A 25,985-nucleotide genomic window follows, 5' to 3' on the forward strand; every position below is an offset into this window, starting at 1 on the left:
GAGGGGGGGCATCGGGATCGGGTGCCTTTCAGATTGATCAGCTGACCCTACTGTATATGATGCTCCGACTCCCTATGCATAATAGAGGGTCACCTAATCACACCTGAGGCAGGTGTTAGAAACCAAACACCTGAGAGGGAGACGCACACTCACGCACTCTTCATGGGGTTATGAAACAAAGAAACAAAGTAAAATACAATACTAGAAATATGATTTAATTATTTATTGTTTCAAAGTGTTCAGATTAGTTTTTGTTTAATGGAAAGATGAATTAAGTTTTCAGATTTAAAAGAGTTTTCCTGTTGCTGTCGATGACCCACAACAGTGTTTATTCAAACAAACAAACAACAACAACAGCTGCTATTTGTCCTTCAAAGACAAAGATCAGGTTTCATCTCTGCAGGTGAAAACTCCCATGATGCTCCTGGACTGGGCAGCGTTCAGTTGATGGCGAGGCAGACCCACTGCAGGAGGAGAGGAACAGCTCATTGAGGATATCATATGACAACAGGCTGGACCAAGTGGAGATGAGCTGATGCCTGTAGGGGGCACCAGCAGTGCCAGTGAGACCAGTACAGGACTGGAGATTTACCTGCTGCAGGTCCAGTTGTATCTTCCCCTGGTTGTTCTTGTCCAGAGTTCTGAACATCTCTATGGAAGAATATAGTTTAGAGAGACTTCTTTTCTGATACAGCAATGAAACCTTCAAACCTGTACAAAGCAGAAGAGCTGCACCCCAATAGAACGGGAAAAAAGCAGTTAACTGACCATGTTATCAAGCTTTTACCTCATTTTGATATCCACCACAGTAAGACCCGATCCAGATCTCTGACCACCGTTTCTTCCAGACCTGAAGGTTTGGGTCCTGCCACCGAATTCATGAGAACCATCTCGACAAAACTCTAGTCATCCTAGTCCTAACCCTTCCACAATGGACCATTACTCATTCTGCAGGCTCTCTAAGGATGGCCCTTCTTTAAATCAGATCCCTTATAATAACTCTTTACTGACACAGCCTACCTACATGCCCCCTGTGCATTTTAGCAAGGACACATTTTAGCAAATAAACGGTTAGGAATAAGCCCACACTGCTGGCTCCCATTGCACATTCTCTGTAAAATAACTGTCCAGAAAATAGACAATTGGCCAAATAATTGCCAAGTGTAGCCAAGAATGCCCACACGTGCAAATGCATTAATCATGCCTGGACCCATGAAATGGACTGTTTTATGATTGGCTGATGAGGTGTCACGCGCTGGCCCATGCATACGGCTTGCATGCGTGTAATTGATGCGGCACAAATTAAGGAGAGTGACACAAGCACACACTTTTGGCCCCACCCCCACTAAAATAATTCCGGCGCCTCTGCAAGAAGTTCACATTGGGTAAAATAAAAAGCACCATGGAGGAATGTGGAAAGAGTGAGGGCACTAAAAGAACCTGCCGCAAATCTGAGCGGAAGCAAAACCAAACTACAGACTACAAAATCTATAAATATAATGAAGAAATGAAAATATCGAGACAAAATTACTTTTGTCAAAAGGACTTTTGGGGCTTTGAACAGAGGTCTGAATGAAGGGGGCAGGACTTTTTAGTCCTGCTCAATGTGTCCTGAGATACATTCTGTTGTGATATGACACTATTAATACAATTTTATTTAATTAATAAAACTTAATTTGAATAATTAAGTTGCAACATGGGGCTAGTTCACTACACCACCGTGCGGTGGTGTAGTGAGTAGCACTCTCGCCTCACAGCAAGAGGGTCCTTCTGTGTGAAGTTTGCATGTTCTCCCCGTGTAAGCGTGGGTTCTCTCCGGGTTCTCCGGCTTCCTCCCACAGTCCAAAGACATGCAGGATGGGGATAGGTTAATTGGTGACTCTAAATTGCCCGTAGATGTGAATGTGAGCGTGAATGGTTGTTTGTCTCTATGTTGGCCCTGTGATAGACTGGCGTCCTGTCCAGGGTGTACCCTGCCTTCGCCCATTGACAGCTGGGATCGGCTCCAGCCCCCCCATGACCCTGAATACAGGATAAGCGGTAGACAATGGATGGATGGATGGAAGTTGCAACATGTAGTCTTGACCCAAAACCCACAAAGTTGATGTTTTCAGCTGTCTGCTAGATGATGTACTTGAGATTACCAATGTCTCCCTATTATCTGCATCTTCCCCGTCGGTCTCAAACATGCTATTTTAAAACCATTGTTGAAAAAAAGAAAAGAAAAGAAAAAATAATCATCATCAACCAATTATCCGGGGTCAGGTCACAGGGGCAACAGCAGAGGACCCCAAACTTCCCTTTCCCGGGCCACATCAGCCAAATGTGACTGGGGGATCCCAAGGTGTTCCCAGTCCACCTAGTCCTGGGTCTTCCCTGTGGCCTCCTCCCAGCTGGTCGCGCCTGAAATGCCTCCCTAGGGAGGCGCCCAGGGGGCATCCTTACCAGATGCCCGAACCACCTCTCTCCGCTCTACTCCGAGTCCCTAACGGATGATTGAGCTTCTCACCCCATCTCTAAGGGAAATGCCAGCCACCCTCCTGAAGAAACCTATTTTGACCGCTTGTACCCGCGATCTAGTTCTTTCGGTCATGAGCTGTCCCTCATAGCCATGAGGGTAGGAACGAAGATTGACCGGTAGATTGAGAGCTTTGCCTTCTGGCTCAGCTCTTTGTCACAACGGTGCGGTAAAGCGAACGCATTGGCCTCAGATTTAGAGTTGCTGATCCTCATCCCGACCGCTTCACACGGCACGAACCGATCCAGTGAGTGTTGGAGGTCACAGACTGATGACATCAGCTTGACCACTGGAGATCCTCAGCACACCAAAATGCAAACCCTCCTCCCCCCGACTACGCCTCGATATCCTGTCAATGAATATCACAAAAAGGATTGGTGACAAATTGCAGCTCTGGCAGAGGCCAAGCGTCACTGGAAACAAGTTTGACTTACTGCCGAGTACCCCAACACAGCTCCTGCTTTGGGTATGGTCCCCCTTTTTGAACAGGGGGGTGACCATATGCCTGGTCTGCCGCTCCTTAGGCACTATCCTGACTTTCACACAATGTGGAAGAGACATGTCATCTAAGAAAGCCCTTCCACACCCAAAGCCTTCAGCATTTCTGGACAGATCTCATCCATCCCCGGCTTTGCCATTGACAGGTTGTTTGTCTACCTCAGTGACTTCCACCAGGGAAATCCAGCTCTGCCTCTACAATCGAGGGCTTATCAGTCTGATTCAGGAGTTCCTCAAAGTGCCTCCTTCCACCGCCCGATAACCTCCTCAATTGAGGTGAACAGTGTCCCATCCTTACTGTATATAGCTTGGATGGTTACCCGTTTCCCCCTTTTGAGGTGCCAGACGTTTTTTTCCAGAAGCATCTTGGTGCCGACTGAAGTCCTTCTCCATGGCTACTCCGAACTCCTCCCACGCCTGCTGCTTTGCCTCCCTCACGGCAGAGGCTGCAGCCCTTTGGGCCTGTTGGTACCTTGCAACCACTTCCAGAGTCTTCCGAGATAACATATGATACAATCACAAAATCGATCTTCGACCTTCGGCCTAGGGTGCTCTGGTACACTTATGAGCTCCACCAGATCTGACTGGCACTCCACCTCCCGCACAAGCTCTGGCTCCTTCCCCCACAGAGAGGTAACGTTCCATGTCCCCAGAGCTAGCCTCTGCTCCCCAGGTCTTGTATAAAATCCACAATCAGTTTATGAACTGGTTGAAAGCTCCAGAAAAAGTGAGTAACAGCAGAAAAGAGTTAAACTCACTGAACAGCAGCTCCAGTCGGATCAGGCAGCCGATGAAACAGTCGAAGTCGATGGCATAACTCTGGTCGGCGTATCGACTGACAATCTCCTGAATCACAGAGCTGTTCACCTGGAAACCTGAACACACACACGCAAGCTCTATTCACTATATCTAGCAAGACACACGTTGGCTGGTTTACCACAGCTGGAGGAACCCAAAATAAACTATTTAGCTGTGATTTAATAGCAATAACCAGATGAAAAGGATGCTCAAATAACTCCATAATGATGGTGATCAGTAAAAAGTGTTGTTAGGTCTGTCTGCAAGACCACAAGCTAACTTTTAAAATGCGTTGTAGCTGCTCCATCAACACTCCAAATAAGGTCATCTAGACATAAATACAGCAGAGATGGATTAATGTCAGCTACTTTTATAAACCTCTGAGGGACAACAGACACAGGAGGCAACATTTTTCAGGTGTGGCTATGAAGTCCTCGGCCCAGGCAGGCTCTCACCAGCTTCAGCCAGAGCTGCTCTCATCTCATGACTGCTCATCGTACCAGAACCGTCCGAGTCGTGGCTCTTAAAGATCTCCTACAGAAAAAAACAGCTCTGTCAGTTTGAAAGCATTTTGTATATAAAATGTTGTTACTGAACTGTTATTACTATTATGGAAACTACACATTAATAGTGACAATATACTAAATCACAATAACCTAAATGTCAGCCATGTTGGTCAAGTTCTCACCAGGTATTTCTGGATCTTCGTCCACAGACGATGAAACTCCAGTAGACCCAGTTTACTGCTGCCGTCCATCTGAAGAACAGTCAAAGGTCCAGAGGACAGTACTGATGCGTCTGTTTGTCTTTATGCAGGTCAACTCATTGTCGTTGTATTATATTTTTCATATGTATGTTCTCCACACCTTTTTAAACAAACCTGGAACTCTTATTTTAGATTTCTAAAATACAAAGTGAAAGGAGGTTCATCTGGGGGCTATTGCACAAAAGCAGAATTCAGATATCCAGGATAAATTACTAAGCTGGGTTCAACAAATCCCAACCGGAGCAGTCTGGCTTAGCTGGCTGCACAAAGACCAAACCAGGATGAACAGCTGTGACTTATCCTGGGAAGTACGAAAATGTGCAGATCCCAGATTCACCATGACGACAATGACAATTGACAATGAAGAAAATACGTGCGGCGTACTTCTCACAAACTGAGCACAAGCTATTGGAGGCGTGAGGAGGTCAAGCTCCTCCATAAAAAGAAGTACTGTGGCTTAATGAACCAGACGAGGTTATATTGTTACTGGTGCGCTTTAATCTGGAGCTCAAATACTATATGAAACAGCTTTGACAGGTACGGTGGCTGGGGAGGAACATACAAGCTGATGTAAAATAATGGTCACTGTGTTTAAATAATGACAGCAGGCTACTTCACTGGATGGTAATATGTAACGAGCCGTGGGATAACTGTAATGAACATGTTGGTTTTCCAACAAAGTGACTGAGATTCAGCATCAGATTGATAGATCCTGGATCTGAGCCTGGTCTGGAGCAGGCTAGCTCCACAGGATAAATCTCCATGGTAACTTATACCATAACATGTGAGACATGCTTTCATGCAACCGGATCACGGCTAACTTCAGCCAGGATGAAGGGAAATCCCGGCTTAATTTGCTGTCTAGTTTTTGTGCAACAGCCCTCTGGACAGGTCGCCAGACTATCACAGGGCTGACACATAGAGACAAACAACCATTCACACCTACGGGACATTTAGAGTCAAATGTTCTGTTTACTTTGACCTGAGAATCTTAGTTAAATGACTCCTTCATTAATTAGTAATAAAAATAGTCATGTTTCTGAATAATGGATGAATGGATTAACGCCTTTAAACAGACAATGTGTGAATATTTGAAGGATACATCCAGCAGACTGATGATGTCGCGGCAGGTCTGCAGACTGAAGCCATCAGTCTTGACATCAGATCCTTCAGACAAACAACAGACCAGTCAGTTCACACAGAACATACTGAATAAATAATGACTCAGAGTGTGTACAGTGGACATCGATTACATGAAACACAGCTGCTGAGTAAAGATACTGTCCGAACTGAAGGCTTAAACACTTGTAAAATGAATCAACGTGAGGTGATGTATGTTAAACCTTTCTTACTCTGAGCAACAACTTTGTCCAAAATCTGTTGGAGCTCAAAGGCCGAGATTTCAGAGTCCTGTTAGAAGAGAATAAAATAAAATGTCAGAGGTTTTCTTTCTGCCATCAGTCTGACAGGAAATTAAAATGTCAATTTAAGAACACGTTTTGTTAAAATGTCTTACATTTCCAGAAATCTGGACAAAGAGACGTTTGAAGTGAGGATCCACATCATTCTGTCCAACATCAGGCTGGAAGGAAAAAGATTAAGAAAGAGAAAAAGAACAATTATAAATGCTTGAAATCAATACAGACAGATATTTTACAAAGAGACTCACAGCACAACATGAAATTAAACTTGACGAGTTAGAGAGAATAGAGTTAACTTCTTATTCTAGCGAGTAAGCGCCTTGTTCTAAAAAGTCATTATCTGGTATTGTAATATATTCTATACGATATATTCTCTTCTTGATATATGATGAACCAGGTGTCACAAACCTCTTCGATGTCTGCGTTTACATCCTCCTCCATTGGACTACAACAAACAGACGAAAGATTAAATGTATGTAAGTGTGTGTGTGTGTGTGTGTGTGTGTGTGGGTGTGTGCGGGTGGTGACTGACCTGGTGTGGGCCTGTTTTTCGGTGAACACCCTCAGGATGAAGCTTCCTTTGCGGTGCGGTTCGAAGGTGGACGGGATGATGGCGTACTCTCCAGGTGGCAGTTTGAATCGGTCACACACTTCTCTCAGGTTGATGAAGTTGTGACTGCGAGCCACAGCCGCCCTCCTCAGCAGGACTTCTGGGCCCAGGTGGATGTTACTGCGACCTTTATACTTTCCACAGAAGAAGACGGTTGTTAGATTTAAATGACCACGTGACTCTTAAGTTGTTCTCACTGTCTAGAAATCCATGACCATGTAGTGGAGCAAAAGCAACAATCTTTCCCCCTCAAGTACTGCAGTAGAAGTAACACCAACTGGATTTAGTAAAATCAAGTAAAATACGAATATTTCAAAACTCTACCTGAGTAAATGTACTTTATTACTTTCGCCTAATGCTAAAAACTTAAACTAAAAACTAATGCTTTGGTTTGTCATCTTCAGCAAGTTATAAAAGGTTTGATGTATAAACTCACCTCTACAGGAACCTGGAAAAAAAACACAAACAAATATCACAAATACAGAAAGATGCATTCAACACTTGATATACTGAACAAACATATAAACGCAACACTTTTGGTTTTGCTCCAATTTTTCAGGAGCTGAAATCAAAGATCTCAGATTTTTCTACATACACAAAAGGCCTTTTTCTTTAAATCTGTGTTAGTAAACACTTCTCCTTTGCTGAGATAAAACCAGAAACCGGAAAACCAGCTAGTATCTGGTATGACGCCCATTTGCCTCACACAGTGCAATGCTTTCTGACAGCAGATTGTGTAGAAATGTTTGGTTATGCAGACCAACTGTTGCTCCAGCTGTCCCGGTGCAGGTGAAGATGTGTGGAGATGGTCCTGGGCTGGCACTTGTTGTGACTAGCACTCATGCAAAAAGTGGGTATGCATTATATGCTGCACCTAGGGGTGCCGCACCGGGGCACACCGTGTGTGTATATTCTATATTAAGCGACTGTTGTGTTTTTAAATAATTTCTGCACTCCCTCAATGTTATTTAACATTTTAGAGGACTAACAGGTTATAGTAGGCGCCCTATCCAATAAGATTCACGCTTAGTGAGCAGGAAGTATTGAGTTGTGTGGAAAAAGATGGAGAAAGCAAAAGAGCTGTCGGGGGCTAAAAATAGAATAACTGTAACTGTTTATTATTTGTTAACATTGTTTATATATATAGCCTATACATACACTCAACAAAAATATAAACGCAACACTAGTGTTTTTGCTCCCATTTTTCATGAGATGGACTTAAAGATCTAAAATTCATTCCAGATACACAATATTACCATTTCTCTCAAACATTGTTCACAAATCAGTCTAAATGTGTGATAGTGAGCGCTTCTGCTTTGCTGAGATAATCCATCCCACCTCACAGGTGTGCCACATCAAGATGCTGATCTGACATCATGATTAGTGCACAGGTGTGCCTTAGACTGTCCACAATAAAAGGCCACCCTGAAATGTGCATTTTTTTGCTTTATTGGGGGTCTGGGGACTCAGAACCAGTCAGTATCTGGTGTGACCACCATTTGCCTCATGCAGTGCAACACATCTTCTTCGCATAGAGTTTATCAGATTGTCAATTGTGGCCTGTGAAATGTTGGTCCACTCCTCTTCAATGGCTGTGCGAAGTTGCTGGATATTAGTGGGAACTGGTACACGCTGTCGTCAAGCACATCCCAAACATGCTCAATGGGTGACATGTCCGGTGAGTATGCTGGCCATGCAAGAACTGGGACATTTTCAGCTTCCAAGAATTGTGTACAGATCCTTGCAACCAGGGGCCGTGCATTATCTTGCTGAAACATGAGGTGATGTTCATGGATGTATGGCACAACAATGGGCCTCAGGATCTCATCACGGTATCTCTGTGCATTCAAAATGCCATCAATAAAATGCACCTGTGTTCTTCGTCCATAACAGATGCCTGCCCATACCATAACCCCACCACCACCATGGGCCACTCGATCCACAACATTGACATCAGCAAAGCGCTCACCCACACGACGCCACACACGCTGTCTGCCATCTGCCCTGAACAATGTAAACCGAGATTCATCCGTGAAGAGAACACCTCTCCAACGTGCCAGACGCCATCGAATGTGAGCATTTGCCCACTCAAGTCTGTTACGGCGACGAGCTGGAGTCAGGTCAAGACCCCAATGAGGACGACGAGCATGCAGTTGAGCTTCCCTGAGACGGTTTCTGACAGTTTGTGCAGAAATTGTTTGGTTATGCAAACCAATTGTTTCAGCAGCTGTCTGAGTGGCTGGTCTCAGACGATCTTGGAGGTGAACCTGCTGGATGTGGAGGTCCTGGGCTGGTGTGGTTACACGTGGTCTGCGGTTGTGAGGCCGGTTGGATGTACTGCCATATTCTCTGAAACGCCTTTGGAGACGGCTTATGGTGGAGAAATGAACATTCAATGCACGAGCAACAGATCTGGTTGACATTCCTGCTGTCAGCATGCCAATTGCACGCTCCCTCAATGCTTGTGGCATCTGTGGCATTTTGCTGTGAGACAAAACTGCACATTTCAGAGTGGCCTTTTATTGTGGGCAGTATAAGGTACACCTGTGCACTAATCATGATGTCAGATCAGCATCTTGATGTGGCACACCTGTGAGGTGGGATGGATTATCTCAGCAAAGCAGAAGTGCTCACTATCACACATTTAGACTGATTTGTGAACAATGTTTGAGAGAAATGGTAATATTGTGTATCTGGAATGAATTTTAGATCTTTAAGTCCATCTCATGAAAAATGGGAGCAAAAACAAAAGTGTTGCGTTTATATTTTTGTTGAGTGTATATATAATTATAATGATGGTAGGCCTACAGTGGCTGATATACCTTTATTATTTAAAGTGTGTGTGGGGGGGGGGGGGGGATTTAAAGTGCTTTACATAAAATATTAAAAGAAAAGCATTAAGCAGAATAAAATAAAATAAAACTAAAAACAAGAATATCAAGGAATAGAAAATACAATGCAGAATAACCTGTGCATAATCATGCTGTCTAATCAGCATCTTGATATGCCACACCTGTCAGCTGGATGGATTATCTAAGCAGAGAAGTGCTCATTAACATAGATTTAAACACATTTGCAAACAAAATCTCAGAGAAATGGGCCTTTTGTGTATGTAGAAAAAGTCTGATAATTTTCATTTCAGCTCATGAAAAATTGGAGCAGAAACAAAACGGTTGTTTATATTTTTGTTCAGTGTATTTTCATAACAGCGTGTGACTGTGAGGTTTCTGCTCAGTCTGACAGATAATCTTGATTTGCAAAATAAACTTGAGGAGGATTGAAACTAAAAGCTTGAATGAGATTATCATTTTGATGAGTCAGTGAATTGTTTCCTGCGGTGCATTTGGTTGTTTGGACCTCGTAGATGGCGAACCCGATGGTGTTGAGGTCTCGTCCATAGCGTTTCTCCCTGCGAGCGTCTTTCTGCATCAGACCAATCAGAATGGTGCAGCCGTCCTCGCCGTCATGAGGGTCGTCGTCCACGTCCTCCAGCCGGATGAAGAACTGAGGGTCTGAGCAGAACGTGGCTGCAGAGAGAAACAGTGAAAGTTGTGGGAGACCTGAAAGAGTTTGAAATGTGCACTGAAATGAGTAAAAGTGATCGATGAATGTAGTTTAAGAAATTATCACTACATTTTTAAGGTTTAACCATTTCAACATTCACTTTTATGGGACAAAGGTTGTTCTTGTCTTGTTTGGTTAGACAAAAAAGGCAAGAAGAAGAAGAAGAAGCAGAAAATCAAAGATATAGATATGAAAGCATATTTGTGCATTGTTGAAGACAGAGTTACATTTTTCATCTGCTAATAAAACAAAGATGACGTCAGCTGTCACCATGGTTACTTTACGCAACAAAGAAGACAGTCATAACCATGGTCGCTGTACGCAACAAAGAAGACAACAGCCGTCATCATAGTTACTGTATGCAACAAAGATGACAACTGTCACCATGGTAACTGTACACAGCCAGGTCTCTCCTCCTCTGCTGCTTATTATGGAGCATCGACAATCACCCAGATCCCTTGTAGCTGTGTCAATCAGCTGACGCTGTTCCCGTGAGTTGCCTCCACAACCCTCTCTCTCCTGAAGTCAGATGTTGCACGCCCACCTCCACACAGCTCTCTCTCCTGCAGGCTTTAAACTCAAGCCCTTTTGCCAAATGTTTTTCAACGGGGGACATTGAAATAGAGCTGAGCGGAGTGCCAAACTTGATGATGTCAGGTAAAAGGTACTAGATACTGTTGTAGATAAAGATAATTTAAATAAATACATCTGAATATAAGTTGAAGCCAGTGAATGTGTTTTCTAACATTAAGAGATGGTCATTGCAATGCATCATACATGAGTGAGTGAGAAAAGGACATCCAAGGACAAATCTATTATTAGCTATGTTAAGTGGAACAAGGTGTGATCTAAATGCATTTATATAAACAACATCACAATAGTTAATTGGAAGTATAAGTTGGCCGGCAAGATTCTTATGAACACTGCGTGTGAAGCAATTTTTTTCAAGAACGATGTAAAACATTGATTCCAAAGTTAACTTGAGGTAGTACATGATCAATGTGTGATTTAAATGACAATTCAGAATCAAGCCATACACCAAGATATTAAATCTTTTCAACTTTATGTGGACGACTGCCATCATTACAGGTTACACAAGAACCGGGTTTGGATTTGAGTTTTTGTCTGGTACCAAAGATCATAGTGTAGAACTATATTTTGTTGAGCAATAGTTTGTTTTGTGTAGGCCAATCTTGTAAAATGTTGAAATCAGACTGAAGAGAAGCTTGAATTTGTGATACATCAGGTTTGGATTTATATATGACGGTATCATCGGCATAAAGTTGAACACAACAATCAGTGAAAATGGAGGGTAAAGTATTTACGTAGATAGAGAAGAGAAGTGGTCCCAATGTTGCGCCCTGGGGCACACCCCTTTGTTGAATCAACAGATCAGATTTGTTTCCATGTAGGACGACACATTGTTTTCTGTAATGCAAGTATGAATTGAACCACAAAACTGCATTTTCAGAAAGGCTAATAGCATGGAGCTTATCAAGAAGCAGATGACGATCAACAAAATCAAAAGCTTTACGTAAGTCATTAAAGATGGCTCCTGTGGGTTCACCATTATCTGCAGCAGAAGACACATCATTGGTGAATTTAAGTAGGGCAGTAGTTGTGGAGTAATTAGACCTGAAGCCCGATTGAAATGGTGATGGGATATTGTTGATATTGAGATAATGTAAAAGTTGATTATAAATACATTTTCCCAAGACTTTAGCTATAGAACATTTAATGGATATACAGTTCCTTGCAAACGTATTCAACCCCTTTGGCATTTTTGTGTTTTGTCGCCTCACGACCTGGAGTTAAAATGGATTGTATGAGGGTTTGCATCATTTTGTTTTACAGAACACGCCTACAAATTTGAAGGTGTGATTTTTTTATTGTGAAGCAAACAACAAATCGGACGACATAACAGAAAACTTCAGCGTGCATAACTATTCACCCCCCTAAAGTCAGTACTTTGTAGTGCCACCTTTTGCGGCAATTACTGCTGCAAGTCGCTTTGGATAAGTCTGAGCTTGCCACATCTTTCCACTGGGATTTGTTGCCCATTCCTCAAGGCAAAAGTGCTCCAGCTCCTTCAAGTTGGATGGTTTCCATTGGTGAACAGAAATCAAGTCTGACCACAGATTCTCAATTGGATTGAGGTCTGGTCTTTGATTAGGCCATTCCAACACATTTACATGTTTCCCCTTTAACCACTTGAGTGTTACTTAAGCAGTATGCTTTGGGTCATTGTCCTGCTGGAAGGTGAACCTCTGTCCCTGTCCCAGATCACAGGCAGATTGAAACAGGTTTTGCTCAAGAATATCCCTGTATTTATCACCAGCGATCTTTCCCTCGACTCAACAGTTTCCCAGTCCCTGCTGCTGAAAAACATCCCACAGCATGATGCTGGCTCCACCATGTTTCTCTGTGAGGATGGTGTTCTTGGGGTGATGAGATGTGTTGGGTTTGCACCAGACAGAGTTTTCCTTGGTGGCTGAAAACATTTGTGGAGTCTCCCACATGCCTTTTGTCAAACTCGAAAACGTGCCTTCCTATTTTTATCACTAAGTAATGGCTTTTTTTCTGGCCACTCATCCATAAAGCGTACAGCTTGTGGTCTGATGGACAGATACTCAAGTCTCTTCTGTGAATTAATTATTTGGATGAAAGGTTACCTTGACAAAAACACAATCAAAGTGTAGAGGGTCACATGTGGGTATGATGATTTAAGAGGAAACATATATTGCCACGCCTCCACCACTGGAGCACCTATCCGGATCCACAAATTCAATACTGAGTTCTAAAGACTCCATGATTCATAATGTTCAATAAACCAGACACACAGAACCACACCCTTCACAAACAACCCAGCTGCCCCAGTCTGAGTCACAAATTCACCGTGATTGACTGTTTTTTAATTCATATTTGCCCTTTGTTCAACTGCTTGATTACTAACACTCCTGTCATGGTAGGTCCTGACTTCATCAGCCCAGCAATCAGCTCATTCCCCTCACCTGAGCTTCCCTGTCCATTTCCATACCTGAGCTCCATTTCCCTCATCAGCCTCTCTCTATATACCAGCCCAGATTCACCAGCTCTCTGCCAGATTGTCTAGTGTGTTATGCCTAGTTTTCCAGTGGTTTCCAGCCTGTTCTGTCCTGTATGATCCCTTGCCTGCTAACCGGTCTGAAGATTTTCACCTACCCCTTCTTAGATTTGCCTAGCTTCAGCTACTTTGTGGGATCTAAAACGCTGCTGTTTGCCAGCATAAGTAACACACAGCGTGCAAGGAAAACGAAGAAAGGACTTCAGATCAAGTTCATGAAGCTTGCGTTTAACAGGATCAAAGCTCCGGCGCCTCCTTGTCAGGTCAGCACTAAAGTCTGGGTAGATGGAGATTGTAGACCCGTTCTACTCCAACTTCTTTTTCAGCCTGGCAAGGCAAAGGATTTTCACCTTATCCTGAAAATTAAGAAGATTGATCATAATAGACCTGGCACTGGCTCTAGCGTTTTGCTGGATGATCTGAGGGTGGTTGCACCACACACACCACCACACAACTCTCTCTCCTGCAGCCAGAGGTTGCACAATTAAAGTGATATTGATAGTAACTAAATGGTCCTCATTTATATAGCGCTTTTCTCCAAAGCGCTTTACAGTAATGACTAACATTCACCCATTCATACACACATTCACACACCAACGGCGGTCAACCACGCAGGGCGACAGCCAGCTCATCAGGAGCAATTAGGGCGAGGTGTCTTGCTCAGGGACACCAGGCACTCAGCTAGGAGGAGCCAGGGATCGAACCGGCAATCTTGCGGTTGCCAGCCAACCCGCTCTACCTCCTGGCCTAATCCCCCCACTAGAAGGTCACTCTCTCATGTCTCCCTCATTAATGTGTGTGTCCACCTTGTTACTTAGATCAGTTCCATAACGGAAGGTAGGGGTAAAGGTAAGGTAACTCAGAAGAGTAAAGTGACGTCACTCACTGAATACTGATCATACCTGGGTAGTTCCTGCAGCCTCCGGCGGTGGAGCCGACCCTCCACATGCCTTCAAACTCTGCGTAGTTCCAGTGTCCGACATTGTTGCTAGTCAGCATGTTGGGTGTCAGGTTACAGATGTCGAGGCGGGAAAACTGAAGCAGGAAGTCGCTGTAGGACATCCTGTAGCCAGCAGAGAGAGGACTGTTAATACTACTGCTACTACTGTTAATACTACTATTAATACTCCTACTATTACTGTTTGAAGTTTATTTATTTAAAAAAAAGGACAATGTATATTGATGAACATTTAAAATAATGTAAAGATACAGGATTATAGCCAAAGGCTAATTTCCACCCTTAGTCCCTACTCCTACTACTATTAATACTACCACTACTCCTGCTACTACTACTGCTACTTCTACTGCTAATACTACTGATACTACTACTACTGTTAATATCACTACTACTGTTAATACTCATATTATTACAACTGTTAATACTGCTACTATTGTAAATACTATTGCTACTTCTGTTTATACTCCTACTACTACTACTGTTAATACTACTACTACTGTACTACTACCAACACCAAATACAGATGCAACCCAAGATCATGGTCTGCTCGAGATTCCTGCCTAAATGCCTATTAAGGCACTGATTGGACATCGCCATTAAAAGTGGAGAACTTTCATGCATCAATGTGGAGCCAGTTTGAGTTGTTTGTTTCAGACTAACCAGAACTCTCCATCATCAGCAGAGTGATCCAGTTTCGTCTTCTCCTGAGGATCAACACTGTCCCATTCCTTCGAACTAAAGAAGAGACAGACTCCCTGAGACCGACAGACGCACAGAAAGACACATTGAATGATAGACGGACAGATGGACAGAAAGACAGAGGGACTGATGGACAGACAATAGGACAAAAAGACAGATGGACTGATGGACAGATTGATGGACCGATTGATGGACAGAAAGACAGACTGATAGACAGACAGATGGACTAACTGATGGTCAGACATATGGACAGATTGATGGACAGAAAGACAGATGGGCGGACAGATGGACAGTCCAGTATGAGGACTTGGACTCACTCGTCGCTCCAAGCTCCGTTCCACTCCACCTGCCCCCAGGGGTTCCTGATCCTCAGCAGATCCACCAGACAACCTAAGTGTTGAACCTGCAAGAGAAAAGGACAAATCATTCAGGGAGGGAAGAAGTTCACCAGCATCCCCCTGCTGGTCCAGACCTCACACCTGATCTTCAGGTCCTCTTCAGTGTGTCCAGCTATGGCACGTGTCACCTCTGTGTGCGATCATGTTTCTGTAATTTGCTTTGACGACACCATCCTCTCTTTAGGGTTCCACACAATATTTACTTGAGCCATTCCTGATGAGCCTCAGCCTGACCACTCATTCAGCGGCTTCTTTCCCAGAATGCCCCACCTGCTGTGCTGCAGTGATGGAGTAGGCGTGACCTTTCACCAGCTTCTGACGGGTAATGGCCTCTGTGTCGTAGGAGCTGGAAATCTGAGAAACATGGAAATATAATAATGATATTATATATTATAGATGTAGTATAAATATAATAAAAAAGTAATATATAATATAGCGTAATATAAATATAATATACATATAATAAAGATTTAGTCTATATATAACATGGATGTAATACAAATATAATATATACATATAATAGATAATAATATATATAAAATAAATATAATATATATATGTCATATAAATATAAATATTATAATACATGTCTAAAACTGCTCAGCTGTTGTGATGAAGGAGAATGAAGATGATAAATCATCTATTACGCTCACACCTGCCATGTTCATCTTCCATATCTCTTTTTTTTTCCCAATTTCTTTATTGAGTTTTTGCAGACAGTACAGAACAATACATCAGTTTCACGTTGTGTTAGAGCGTCTGCATTAGAGTGAAGTACAAAAAAAAAAGAACAAGACAAAAAGAGAACCCCAACATGAATCCCACTATCCCTCCCAACAACCCATGTCAGATGTAATCACAGTAACCGACTCAATTATTACACAAATAAATTTCTTCCATATCTCTTTGACTTCATTTCTATGATATGCCGAGATAGTTCCCTGTTTCCCCTTCTGAGGTGCCGGACGGTTTTCCAGAAGCACCTTGGTGCCGACTGAAAGTCCTTCTCCACGGCTACTCCTCCCACACCCGCTGCTTTGCCTCCCTCACGGCAGAGGCTGCAGCTCTTCAGGCCTGTCGGTACCTTGCAACCACTTCCAGAGTCTTCCGAGATAACATATCCCAGAATAACTCCTTCTTCAGTCCGACGGCATCCCTGCCCACCGGTGTCCACCACGGTGTTCGAGGGTTACCACTCCTTGATGCACCGAAGACCTTTAGACCAGAGCTCACTGCCGCAGTTTCGGCAATGGAGGCTTTGAACATCGCCCACTCAGGTTCGATGCCCCCAACCTCCACAGGGATGCCAGAAAAACTCAGGGTGTGAGTTGAAGATCTCTGGGACTGGGGGCTCCTCCAGCCGTCCCCAGTTCATCCGCACTACTCGTTTGGGCTTACCAGGTCTGTCCAAAGGTTTCCCCCACGCTCTGACCCAACTCTCCACCAGATTGTCCTGAGTGTCCAAAACATATGCCCTTAGATCAAATGAAATGATCACAAAATCGATCATCGACCTGTGGCTTAGGGTGCTCTGGTACCATGTACAATAATGAGCATCCTTATGTTTGAACATGGTGTTCGTTATGGACAGTCCATGACTAGCACAGAAGTCCATTAACAACCGACCACTCGGGTTTAGATCAGGGAGGCCGTTCCTCCCAATCACGCTGCTCCAGGTATCTCTATCGTTGCCCATGTGCGCGTTGAAGTCTCCCAGCAAAACTATGGAGTCCTCTTCTGGAGCCCCATGCAGGAATATTCAGGGTCTCCAAGAACGCTAAATATTCCGAACTGCTGTTTGGTGCATATGCATAAACTACAGTCAGAGTACAGTCACCGCCCCCAACCCCATAACCTGAAGGCGACCCTCTCGTCCACTGGGGTAAACTCCAACATACTGGCACTCAGCCGGGGATTTGTGACTATCCCCACACCCTCCTGGCACCTCACACCTTGGTCAACTCCGGAGAAGAATAGAGTCCAACCCCTGTCCAGGAGTACGGTACCAGAACCGAGGTTGTGCGTAGAGGTAAGCCTCATCAGAGCTAACTGGTCCACTTCCACACAAGCTCTGGCTCCTTCCCCCACAAAGAGGTGATGTTCCATGTCCCAGAGCCAGTCCGGGGCTCTGCAGCCCGGGTCTGGTCCGTCGAGGTCCCTGGCCTTCACTGCCACCCGTATGACAGTGCACCTAGCTAATTACCTAGATATCTACTTAGCTAGGTATCTAGTTAGCTAGGTAGCTAGTAAGTGACTCCATACTTCCCGTAAGTCAGTTTACTTTATACAGAAGTTGCCCGCTACAACAGCTGCTATGGCAACGGCACACATACACAGCCTTTCTGACCATCCTGCTACGTTGATTTGTATGGGAATGTTCCTTCTTCTCCTGTTTTCTCTACAATTTGAAGTCATGACGGAATGTGGTGTTTTTGAGAACTTACGTCGATGGAGCAGCCGAGCAGCGAGCCGAGCCTCAGAGCCTTCCTCATGATGTTAAACAGGGAGAGTGGGGCTTTGTTCAGGTCGTAGCTCTCTGAGATTCCTCCGGTGAAATCCTCGAAACCTTCGATACTGGAGCCTCCGGTCAGAGCCTCGTATGAGCCACTCACCCTGCCGGAGGAGGTACAGGATTACGCACAAAATACCATTCAGAGTGTATCAGTGAAAACAGGCGTTTTATTTAACTCTTTCATCTTTCATTTTTCATCTTTCAAGTTCAGCTGAAACATCTTCACACACTTTAGTTTGGGAGTCACAGCTAAAACACACAGAAGTTAAAGTGGTAGCTTAATTGATAGGAGTTGAAGAGTCAGTTGAGGGAGTTGAACAATGTGGAAAAGCAGTTATTTTCCAGTAAAACATTCGGGTGAGCATTATATTAAAGACACAAACAAATTTACAAATTTACAAAGAATAAAATAAGGCTCAAATTAAATGAGGTGAGAAATGAAATACGACTGTAAACAAATGCAGAAACTATGAAGTATAACACGATAATGATCAAATACAACTAACTAGCGTGCAAAGCTTCAGTGGTTTGTGTGGACATGAGACAGAGACCAGCCAATAATATCTATAGTCGTCCAATTAGCTTACGTTAATTGTTATGACTTAGCTAAGTGATGTATACTGTAGGTCTGTTATAGTAACAAAATACAGTTTAAACTCTCATAAATATTTGTGAATTTGAGTTTTTACATACAAGGCTATACATAGCTAATAACATTGTGATTCAAAGGGTCAGGGCCATTAATAATTAATGCTCTTTTTTTCTCCAATGTATTTTTTCTATACATTGTTCCTGTACCAGGACAGGAAACGTTCTTACTGTTATTTATTACTAGTTTTTACCTTGGCACCACTCCTTCCGTTCTTACCTTTCACAATAAAAGCCCTAAGCATGTAATATTCACAGGAGAGTATTTCACTATTTTTGTGTCATTTATTAGTCACCGGTGTGTGCCTTCAACAATGAAAGCAACTGAAGTGTAACCTGAATGGAGTCTGTAAGAGTAAAAGTGAAAGTTGTATTAACGGCAGTTGAAGTGTAAGTATCTATCAAAATATAAGTTTCGTATAAATGCTGAAAAATCTAAATCTAGATTCTTCAAAATAAGAGCTCAGTACTACTAGTGCTGATGCTTAAATTACATATTTATACAACCTATAGACTGTGTAGCAAAGTGCAAAGTGATGTTTGAAATGTGGCGGATTAAAATAAGGGCAGCAGGTGTGGCACTTTGAGCCTTGAGTATAAAGAGCCAAGTCAGCAGCTCTATCTGCTGCTCTGTTTGTTTTCCAGGCTGGTCAAGCATATTTACTGAGTAAGCCTTCCTCCGCCCTGCTGCTCTTCACCTCCAACACTACTGCTGCTGTTTACAGGCAGCCACAAAAAACAACATTTCCAAACCTAAATACAGTTACAAAAACATGAATTTTAGTCTTTCTCCCCAACTCTTGCAGGCCAAAGTTTTGGAGCTGCAGTGTTGCCTCAAGAGAAAACAAGAAGAGTAAACACTGAAAGGATATGAAGTGTTAAACGGAAGCATGATGGTCAGAGCAGAGGGCATTGAATGTGTACCATGTTGGACTCCCTGAGGTTTTCCAGGAGCATCTATCAGTGGAGTGGTAACATTAGGAAGCAGAGAGAGACAGACTACATGAGTAACATTTAACATCCTCACTGATCTCACCGGAGGAATCTACACCGATGCTGGAACATGGCGCACTACTTTGTTCACATGGGACAAAGCTGTGGAATTAGCAAGCTATCTCATTAATTAGCAGGTGGTTGGCAAGTTAGATAGCTTGCTAATTCTCTCATTCTTTAAAGCTACACTGGTTACAGAAAATGAGCCAAGCAGCAGGCTGGTAAACAGTGGAAGAGCTGAAGATCATGAGCAGAAGATCTGTCACACCGGTATGTCAAGTTTGAGTTTTTGTCCTGTCTCCATGTTTGTTTTGTGACTTCCTGGTTTATTTTGGAAATTAACTCTCCTCTCGTTTCAGGTCACTTGCCCTTCCTCATGTGTCACCAGTCTGATTGTCTCCCCTGATTCCTGATTGTGTCCACCTGTTCCCCATTTCCCTCCATGTGTTTATAGTCTGCGTCTCCCTTTTGTCCTGTGCCAGTGTGTCATGTTCCTAGTACAGATCACCAGCTCACGTCATAGTCAAGCTCAGTCTAGTTCCATAGTTCCTCAAGGGAGTGATTTTTGTTGGCTCTGCCTTTAGTAGTTTGTCTCATAGTCTAGGTTTTTGTTGTTCCTCTAATTCCTCGAAAGAGTGATTTTTGTTGGCTCTGCCTTTAGTGGTTTATCTCATAGTCTAGGTTTTTGTTTTTCCTCTAGTTCCTCGAAAGAGTGATTTTTGTTGGCTCTGCCTTTTTGTAGTTTATCTCTTAGTCTAGGTTGTTAGGTAGTTTCAGTTTAGACCATCCCTCGTCGTGAGGCGCCTTTTGTTTCCCCGGTGTGTCCGGTAAAACTGAAATTAAAGACTAACTGCTTCATCCCGAACTCTGCACTCGAGTCCGCTCATTCAAGTTTTCCTTCTGTGTCAGTACACACTGGCCAGCATGGACTCGGCAGAGCGGGAGCAGCTAACCGCGGCGCTGCGCGTCCAGGCATCCAGGCTCGTGCAGCATGAGGAGCAGGTGACCGCCCTTGGCCAGAGTGTCCAGGGGCTCGCACTCAACCAGGAGGAGTTCAAAGCAGGCGTGATAGCCCAGGTGGGTCGCCTCGGCTCCCAGATGGAACAGATCCTCACCCTCCTCTCCAAGGACACAGCCGCAGCCGCAGCTGCAGCCGCCACCCAGCCCGCCGTTACTCCGGAGCCCTTCCCCGAAGCCTCACCCGCCCGCACATGCCCCAGGTTGGCCCCCCCGGAACGGTACTCCGGTGACCCTGGACAGAGTAGGTCATTCATTACCGAGTGCGAACTGCATTTTGAATACTCACCCCGTGACTTCCCCACAGAAGGATCTAAAGTCGCCTTTATGATGTCCCATCTCACGGGGAGGGCCCGGGCGTGGGCCACGGCGGAGTGGGCCAGGAGGTCCGAGGTGTGTGATACGCTAGAGAGGTTCACCGGGGCTCTCAGACTCGTCTTCGACCCTGTGGCGACTGATCGGGAGAAGGCCCGGGAACTGAGCAGGCTGAAGCAGGGAGGAGACTCGGTTACTGATTTTGCCATCCGCTTCCGTATCCTGGCGACGGAGAGCGGGTGGAATGACACGGCCGTGTATGATGTCTTCCTGAAGGGCCTCTCAGACCCTATCCAGGATCTGCTGGTCCCGTTGGATCTTCCCCCAGACCTTGACTCCCTCATTGCCCTCGCCATCCGCACGGATAACAGGCTGCAGGAGCGGAAGCAGCGACGCGGGGCTCTCCGGCACGCCGCACCACATCAGCCCCCTCCCGAGCAGCATCTTCGACCCGCTTCCAGACAGCAGGAGGAGCCCATGCAGCTGGGAAGGGCCCGGCTCTCCCAGGTGGAGCGGCAGCGGCGTGCCCAGGAGGGTCGGTGCTATTACTGCGGCACGCAGGGCCACCTCATCGCTGCCTGCCCCGTGAAAGCTGACCTGGTGGTGAGTCATTTCACAGCCATCACCTCCACACCACGTAAATTAACTCCAGTAAGGGTCACGCACCGTCACAGAGATTTTGAGCTGGGAATTTTAATTGACTCGGGGGCGGATGAGAGTCTGATCGACTGGGGGTTAGCTCGGAGACTGGGGCTGCGGGTCGAACAACTAAGTAAGCCTATTAAGGCAAGTGCGCTCAACGGGAGCGCATTGTTTGATATCTCGCACATTTCCGAACCAGTAGAGGTTCGCATTGGCGATCATTGGGAACGCATAAGACTCTACCTGATAAACTCTTCTCTGCACTCTCTTATCCTCGGGATCCCGTGGCTGATGCGCCATAACCCAAGCATAAATTGGCGCACCGGGAACATTATTGGGTGGGGGGACGGCTGTAAGGACCATTGTCGGGAGCCACAGCCCGAGAATCAAACAATGAATAGAAGTGTTTCTGCTCACTCTGCCACAGACCCAGAGATCATCAATATGACTGCAGTGCCAGACTGCTATCACCACCTCGCAGAAGTTTTTAGCAAAAGTAAGGCCATGGCTCTTCCACCTCATCGTCCCTGTGACTGCGCCATAGAGCTCCTGCCAGGCTCCACCATCCCCAAGGGCCGTCTTTATTCGGTTTCGGGCCCTGAAAGGCAGGCCATGAAAGACTACATCGAGACCTCACTGAAGGCAGGTCTGATTCGGCCGTCCTCATCCCCGGCCGGTGCTGGGTTCTTTTTTGTGAAGAAAAAGGATGGAACCCTCCGACCCTGTATTGACTATAGCCCCCTCAACGACATCACCGTTAAAAATAGATATCCCCTTCCCCTCATGTCGTCAGTATTCGACCAGCTTCAGCAAGCACAGATTTTTACCAAATTGGATCTTCGTAATGCTTACCACCTCGTCCGCATTCGGGAAGGGGATGAATGGAAGACGGGGTTTAATACGCCAACCGGCCATTATGAGTACTTGGTCATGCCGTTTGGTCTCACAAACGCCCCAGCGGTGTTTCAGTCAATGATTAATGATGTGTTGAGAGACTTTCTTGATCACTTTGTTTATGTTTATATCGATGATATCTTGATTTTCTCCCCCGACTTGGAGACTCACAAGAGACATGTCAAACTCGTCCTGCAACGTCTTCTAGAAAATAAATTGTTTGTCAAAGCAGAAAAGAGTGAATTTCATGCCGAAACCGTCTCCTTCCTGGGCTTTATCGTAGCTCCTGGAGAGGTGCAGATGGACCCGGCTAAAGTTAGCGCTGTGGCCGAGTGGCCCACACCTGATAGCCGCAAGAAAGTGCAACAATTTCTGGGTTTTGCTAACTTTTACAGGCGGTTTATCAGAGGCTTCAGCGCAATAGCGGCTCCTCTCTGCAGTCTCACATCCCCGCAGGTGCCATTCCGCTGGTCCGTCGATGCAGACGCAGCTTTCCAGGAGTTAAAGCGACGGTTCACCACAGCGCCTATCCTCCTGCTTCCCGACCCCTCTCGCCAGTTCGTGGTGGAGGTCGACGCCTCCAGTGAGGGGATTGGGGCCATTCTGTCCCAGCGATCGGAGGCTGACAGCAAGCTTCACCCCTGCGCCTTCCTGTCACGACGCCTGACGGCAGCGGAGCGGAACTACGACGTGGGGAATCGAGAGCTGCTGGCCGTGAAGGTGGCACTGGAGGAGTGGCGGCACTGGCTGGAGGGGGCACAACACCCGTTCCTGGTTTGGACAGATCACAAAAACCTGCAGTACATCCGAAAAGCTAAACGGCTGAATCCTCGTCAAGCCCGCTGGTCAATGTTTTTTAACCGTTTTCATTTTGTCCTGTCTTACAGACCGGGGGCCAAAAACACAAAGCCCGATGCCCTGTCCCGTCTTTTCAGCTCCGAGCCCGTGGCCAAGGAACCTGAGCCCATCCTTCCACTTAACTGTGTGGTTGGAGCGGTTACCTGGCCCATAGAAACTACGGTGAAGCAGGCGAATGGTGAGACCCCTCCACCTAGTGGATGCCCCGATAATCGTCTGTTTGTCCCGGTTAGTCTGCGTCCACAGGTGATTCACTGGGCTCACTCGTCTCTGCTCACCTGCCATCCGGGCGTACGTCGGACCATGTTCGCCATCGCGCAGCGGTTCTGGTGGCCGTCCATGGAACCGGAGGTCCGGGAGTACGTTGAGGCGTGTCCAGTCTGTGCCAGAAACAAGACCTCCTCCAGAGCTTGCGCTGGCCTGCTGCAGCCTCTCTCCATCCCATCCCGGCCATGGGTGGAGATCTACATGGACTTTGTCACGGGGCTCCCGACCTCCAAGGGTAACACTACGGTTTTAACTGTAGTTGACAGATTCTCCAAAATGGCACATTTTATAGCCTTGCCCAAGTTGCCGTCAGCTAAAGAGACTGCAGAGATCATGATGGACAATGTCTTTAGGATCCATGGATTTCCTCGGGACATTGTGTCGGATCGGGGGCCCCAGTTTGCCTCGCGGTTCTGGAAGGAGTTCTGCAAGCTCATCGGCGCCACTGCCAGCCTCACATCAGGTTACCATCCGGAAGCTAACGGCCAGACGGAACGCCTCAATCAACAACTGGAAACCGGCCTCCGGTGCCTGGTGGCACAGAACCCTGCGTCATGGAGCCAACACCTGACATGGGTCGAGTACGCCCATAATTCCCTTCCCACCTCTGCCACCGGTATGTCTCCCTTCAATTGTGTATTTGGATACCAACCCCCGGTCTTTTCGGATTCTGAGCCTGAGGTGTCGGTGCCCTCTGCCCATGCCCTAGTCCGCCGCTGCCGCCGCATCTGGGCTGCTGCACGCCAGACACTAATCCGCCAAAGGGACAGAGTCAAAGGAGCAGCAGACCGCAGGAGGAGACCGGCCCCTGCCTATCAGCCCGGCCAGCGAGTGTGGCTCTCAGCCAAGGATCTGCCGCTGCAGGTGGAATCTCGAAAACTGGCTCCACGCTTCGTCGGCCCATTCCCCATCTCGAGGATCATCAATCCTGCGGCTGTGCGCCTTCGTCTGCCCTGGTCTCTCAGGGTGCATCCCACCTTCCATGTCAGCAAAGTCAAGCCAGTCATGGTGCCAGCGACCAAGCCACCCCCTTCTCCCCGTATGGTCGACGGGGGCCCTGTTTATGCGGTGAAGAGGCTGTTGGCGGTGCGCAATCGAGGTCGGGGCAGGCAGTTCCTCGTGGACTGGCAGGGGTACGGCCCAGAGGAACGACAGTGGGTCCCGGCCAGGTTCATCATGGATCCTGGTCTCATTCGTGACTTTTATAAGGACCACCCGGACATTCCAGGGCCGTCTGGTATTCGGCCTTGGGGGGGGGGGGGTAATGTCACACCGGTATGTCAAGTTTGAGTTTTTGTCCTGTCTCCATGTTTGTTTTGTGACTTCCTGGTTTATTTTGGAAATTAACTCTCCTCTCGTTTCAGGTCACTTGCCCTTCCTCATGTGTCACCAGTCTGATTGTCTCCCCTGATTCCTGATTGTGTCCACCTGTTCCCCATTTCCCTCCATGTGTTTATAGTCTGCGTCTCCCTTTTGTCCTGTGCCAGTGTGTCATGTTCCTAGTACAGATCACCAGCTCACGTCATAGTCAAGCTCAGTCTAGTTCCATAGTTCCTCAAGGGAGTGATTTTTGTTGGCTCTGCCTTTAGTAGTTTGTCTCATAGTCTAGGTTTTTGTTGTTCCTCTAATTCCTCGAAAGAGTGATTTTTGTTGGCTCTGCCTTTAGTGGTTTATCTCATAGTCTAGGTTTTTGTTTTTCCTCTAGTTCCTCGAAAGAGTGATTTTTGTTGGCTCTGCCTTTTTGTAGTTTATCTCTTAGTCTAGGTTGTTAGGTAGTTTCAGTTTAGACCATCCCTCGTCGTGAGGCGCCTTTTGTTTCCCCGGTGTGTCCGGTAAAACTGAAATTAAAGACTAACTGCTTCATCCCGAACTCTGCACTCGAGTCCGCTCATTCAAGTTTTCCTTCTGTGTCAAGATCATGAGCAGCACATGGAATAGACGTGCTTAGATCCTCCTCCATGCCAAGCTTTCGTCTCGTATGTTATTCTATTTGTTTCTGAAACTTCCCTGACTTGATCGGCATTCGTTTGTTAACTTAACTGGAATGAAATGCAAAACACCAAAAGCGACGCAAATTTTTCGCGCAACCAAATTACATGTAAAGTCAATGCACAGATGCAACCTGCCACATATTCGAGCAACAAGATTAATATGGCACGAATGAGGCAAAATGCAATTCAATTGAAGCGACAAAAATTAGCGTGTGACACTGACGAGAAGCCAGTCAACATTGAGATTCTCCTTGTGTCGCCACTCGTCAGTGAATCTGTAATGGAGGCAATCACGGAACTGCCTGTGGTCTCCCGGCTTTCTACGATAGAATCTTCCATTTCATACACAGACCAAACCAAACTATGAGGATGTCTGTAGTAAAAACAACAAGGTTGCTTTTACAGAGCAGCTATGCGTTAGCATAGCCTAGCTCTGAGTGAGCTGAACGCCAATGCCAAAACAAGCATTTTAAATGTTACCTCACTGTTGGTGGAAAATCTTTACTAGTACTGAT

General features: G+C 45.7%; 1 protein-coding gene across 1 annotated transcript in view; it reads right to left on the reverse strand.

The window, feature by feature from the left end:
* Positions 1-236: 236 nt before the first annotated feature.
* Positions 237-25,985, reverse strand: part of capn8 (calpain 8) — a 32,074-nt gene continuing 6,325 nt past the window's right edge. The window contains exons 5-20 of the mRNA XM_084006674.1: positions 17,778-17,946; positions 15,604-15,687; positions 15,253-15,338; positions 14,897-14,971; positions 14,181-14,341; positions 9,879-10,138; positions 6,534-6,745; positions 6,410-6,446; positions 6,097-6,162; positions 5,933-5,990; positions 5,683-5,747; positions 4,503-4,571; positions 4,270-4,348; positions 3,775-3,891; positions 593-651; positions 237-464 (exon numbers count right to left, since the gene is read on the reverse strand). Coding sequence (XP_083862800.1) covers positions 441-464; positions 593-651; positions 3,775-3,891; positions 4,270-4,348; positions 4,503-4,571; positions 5,683-5,747; positions 5,933-5,990; positions 6,097-6,162; positions 6,410-6,446; positions 6,534-6,745; positions 9,879-10,138; positions 14,181-14,341; positions 14,897-14,971; positions 15,253-15,338; positions 15,604-15,687; positions 17,778-17,946 — 1,621 coding nt within the window. The 3' untranslated portion in view covers positions 237-440. The remainder of the gene's footprint in view (positions 465-592; positions 652-3,774; positions 3,892-4,269; positions 4,349-4,502; positions 4,572-5,682; positions 5,748-5,932; positions 5,991-6,096; positions 6,163-6,409; positions 6,447-6,533; positions 6,746-9,878; positions 10,139-14,180; positions 14,342-14,896; positions 14,972-15,252; positions 15,339-15,603; positions 15,688-17,777; positions 17,947-25,985) is intronic.

This window comes from Eutrigla gurnardus, assembly GCF_963514095.1.
Source record: "Eutrigla gurnardus genome assembly, chromosome: 3".
Taxonomy (NCBI): domain Eukaryota; kingdom Metazoa; phylum Chordata; class Actinopteri; order Perciformes; family Triglidae; genus Eutrigla; species Eutrigla gurnardus.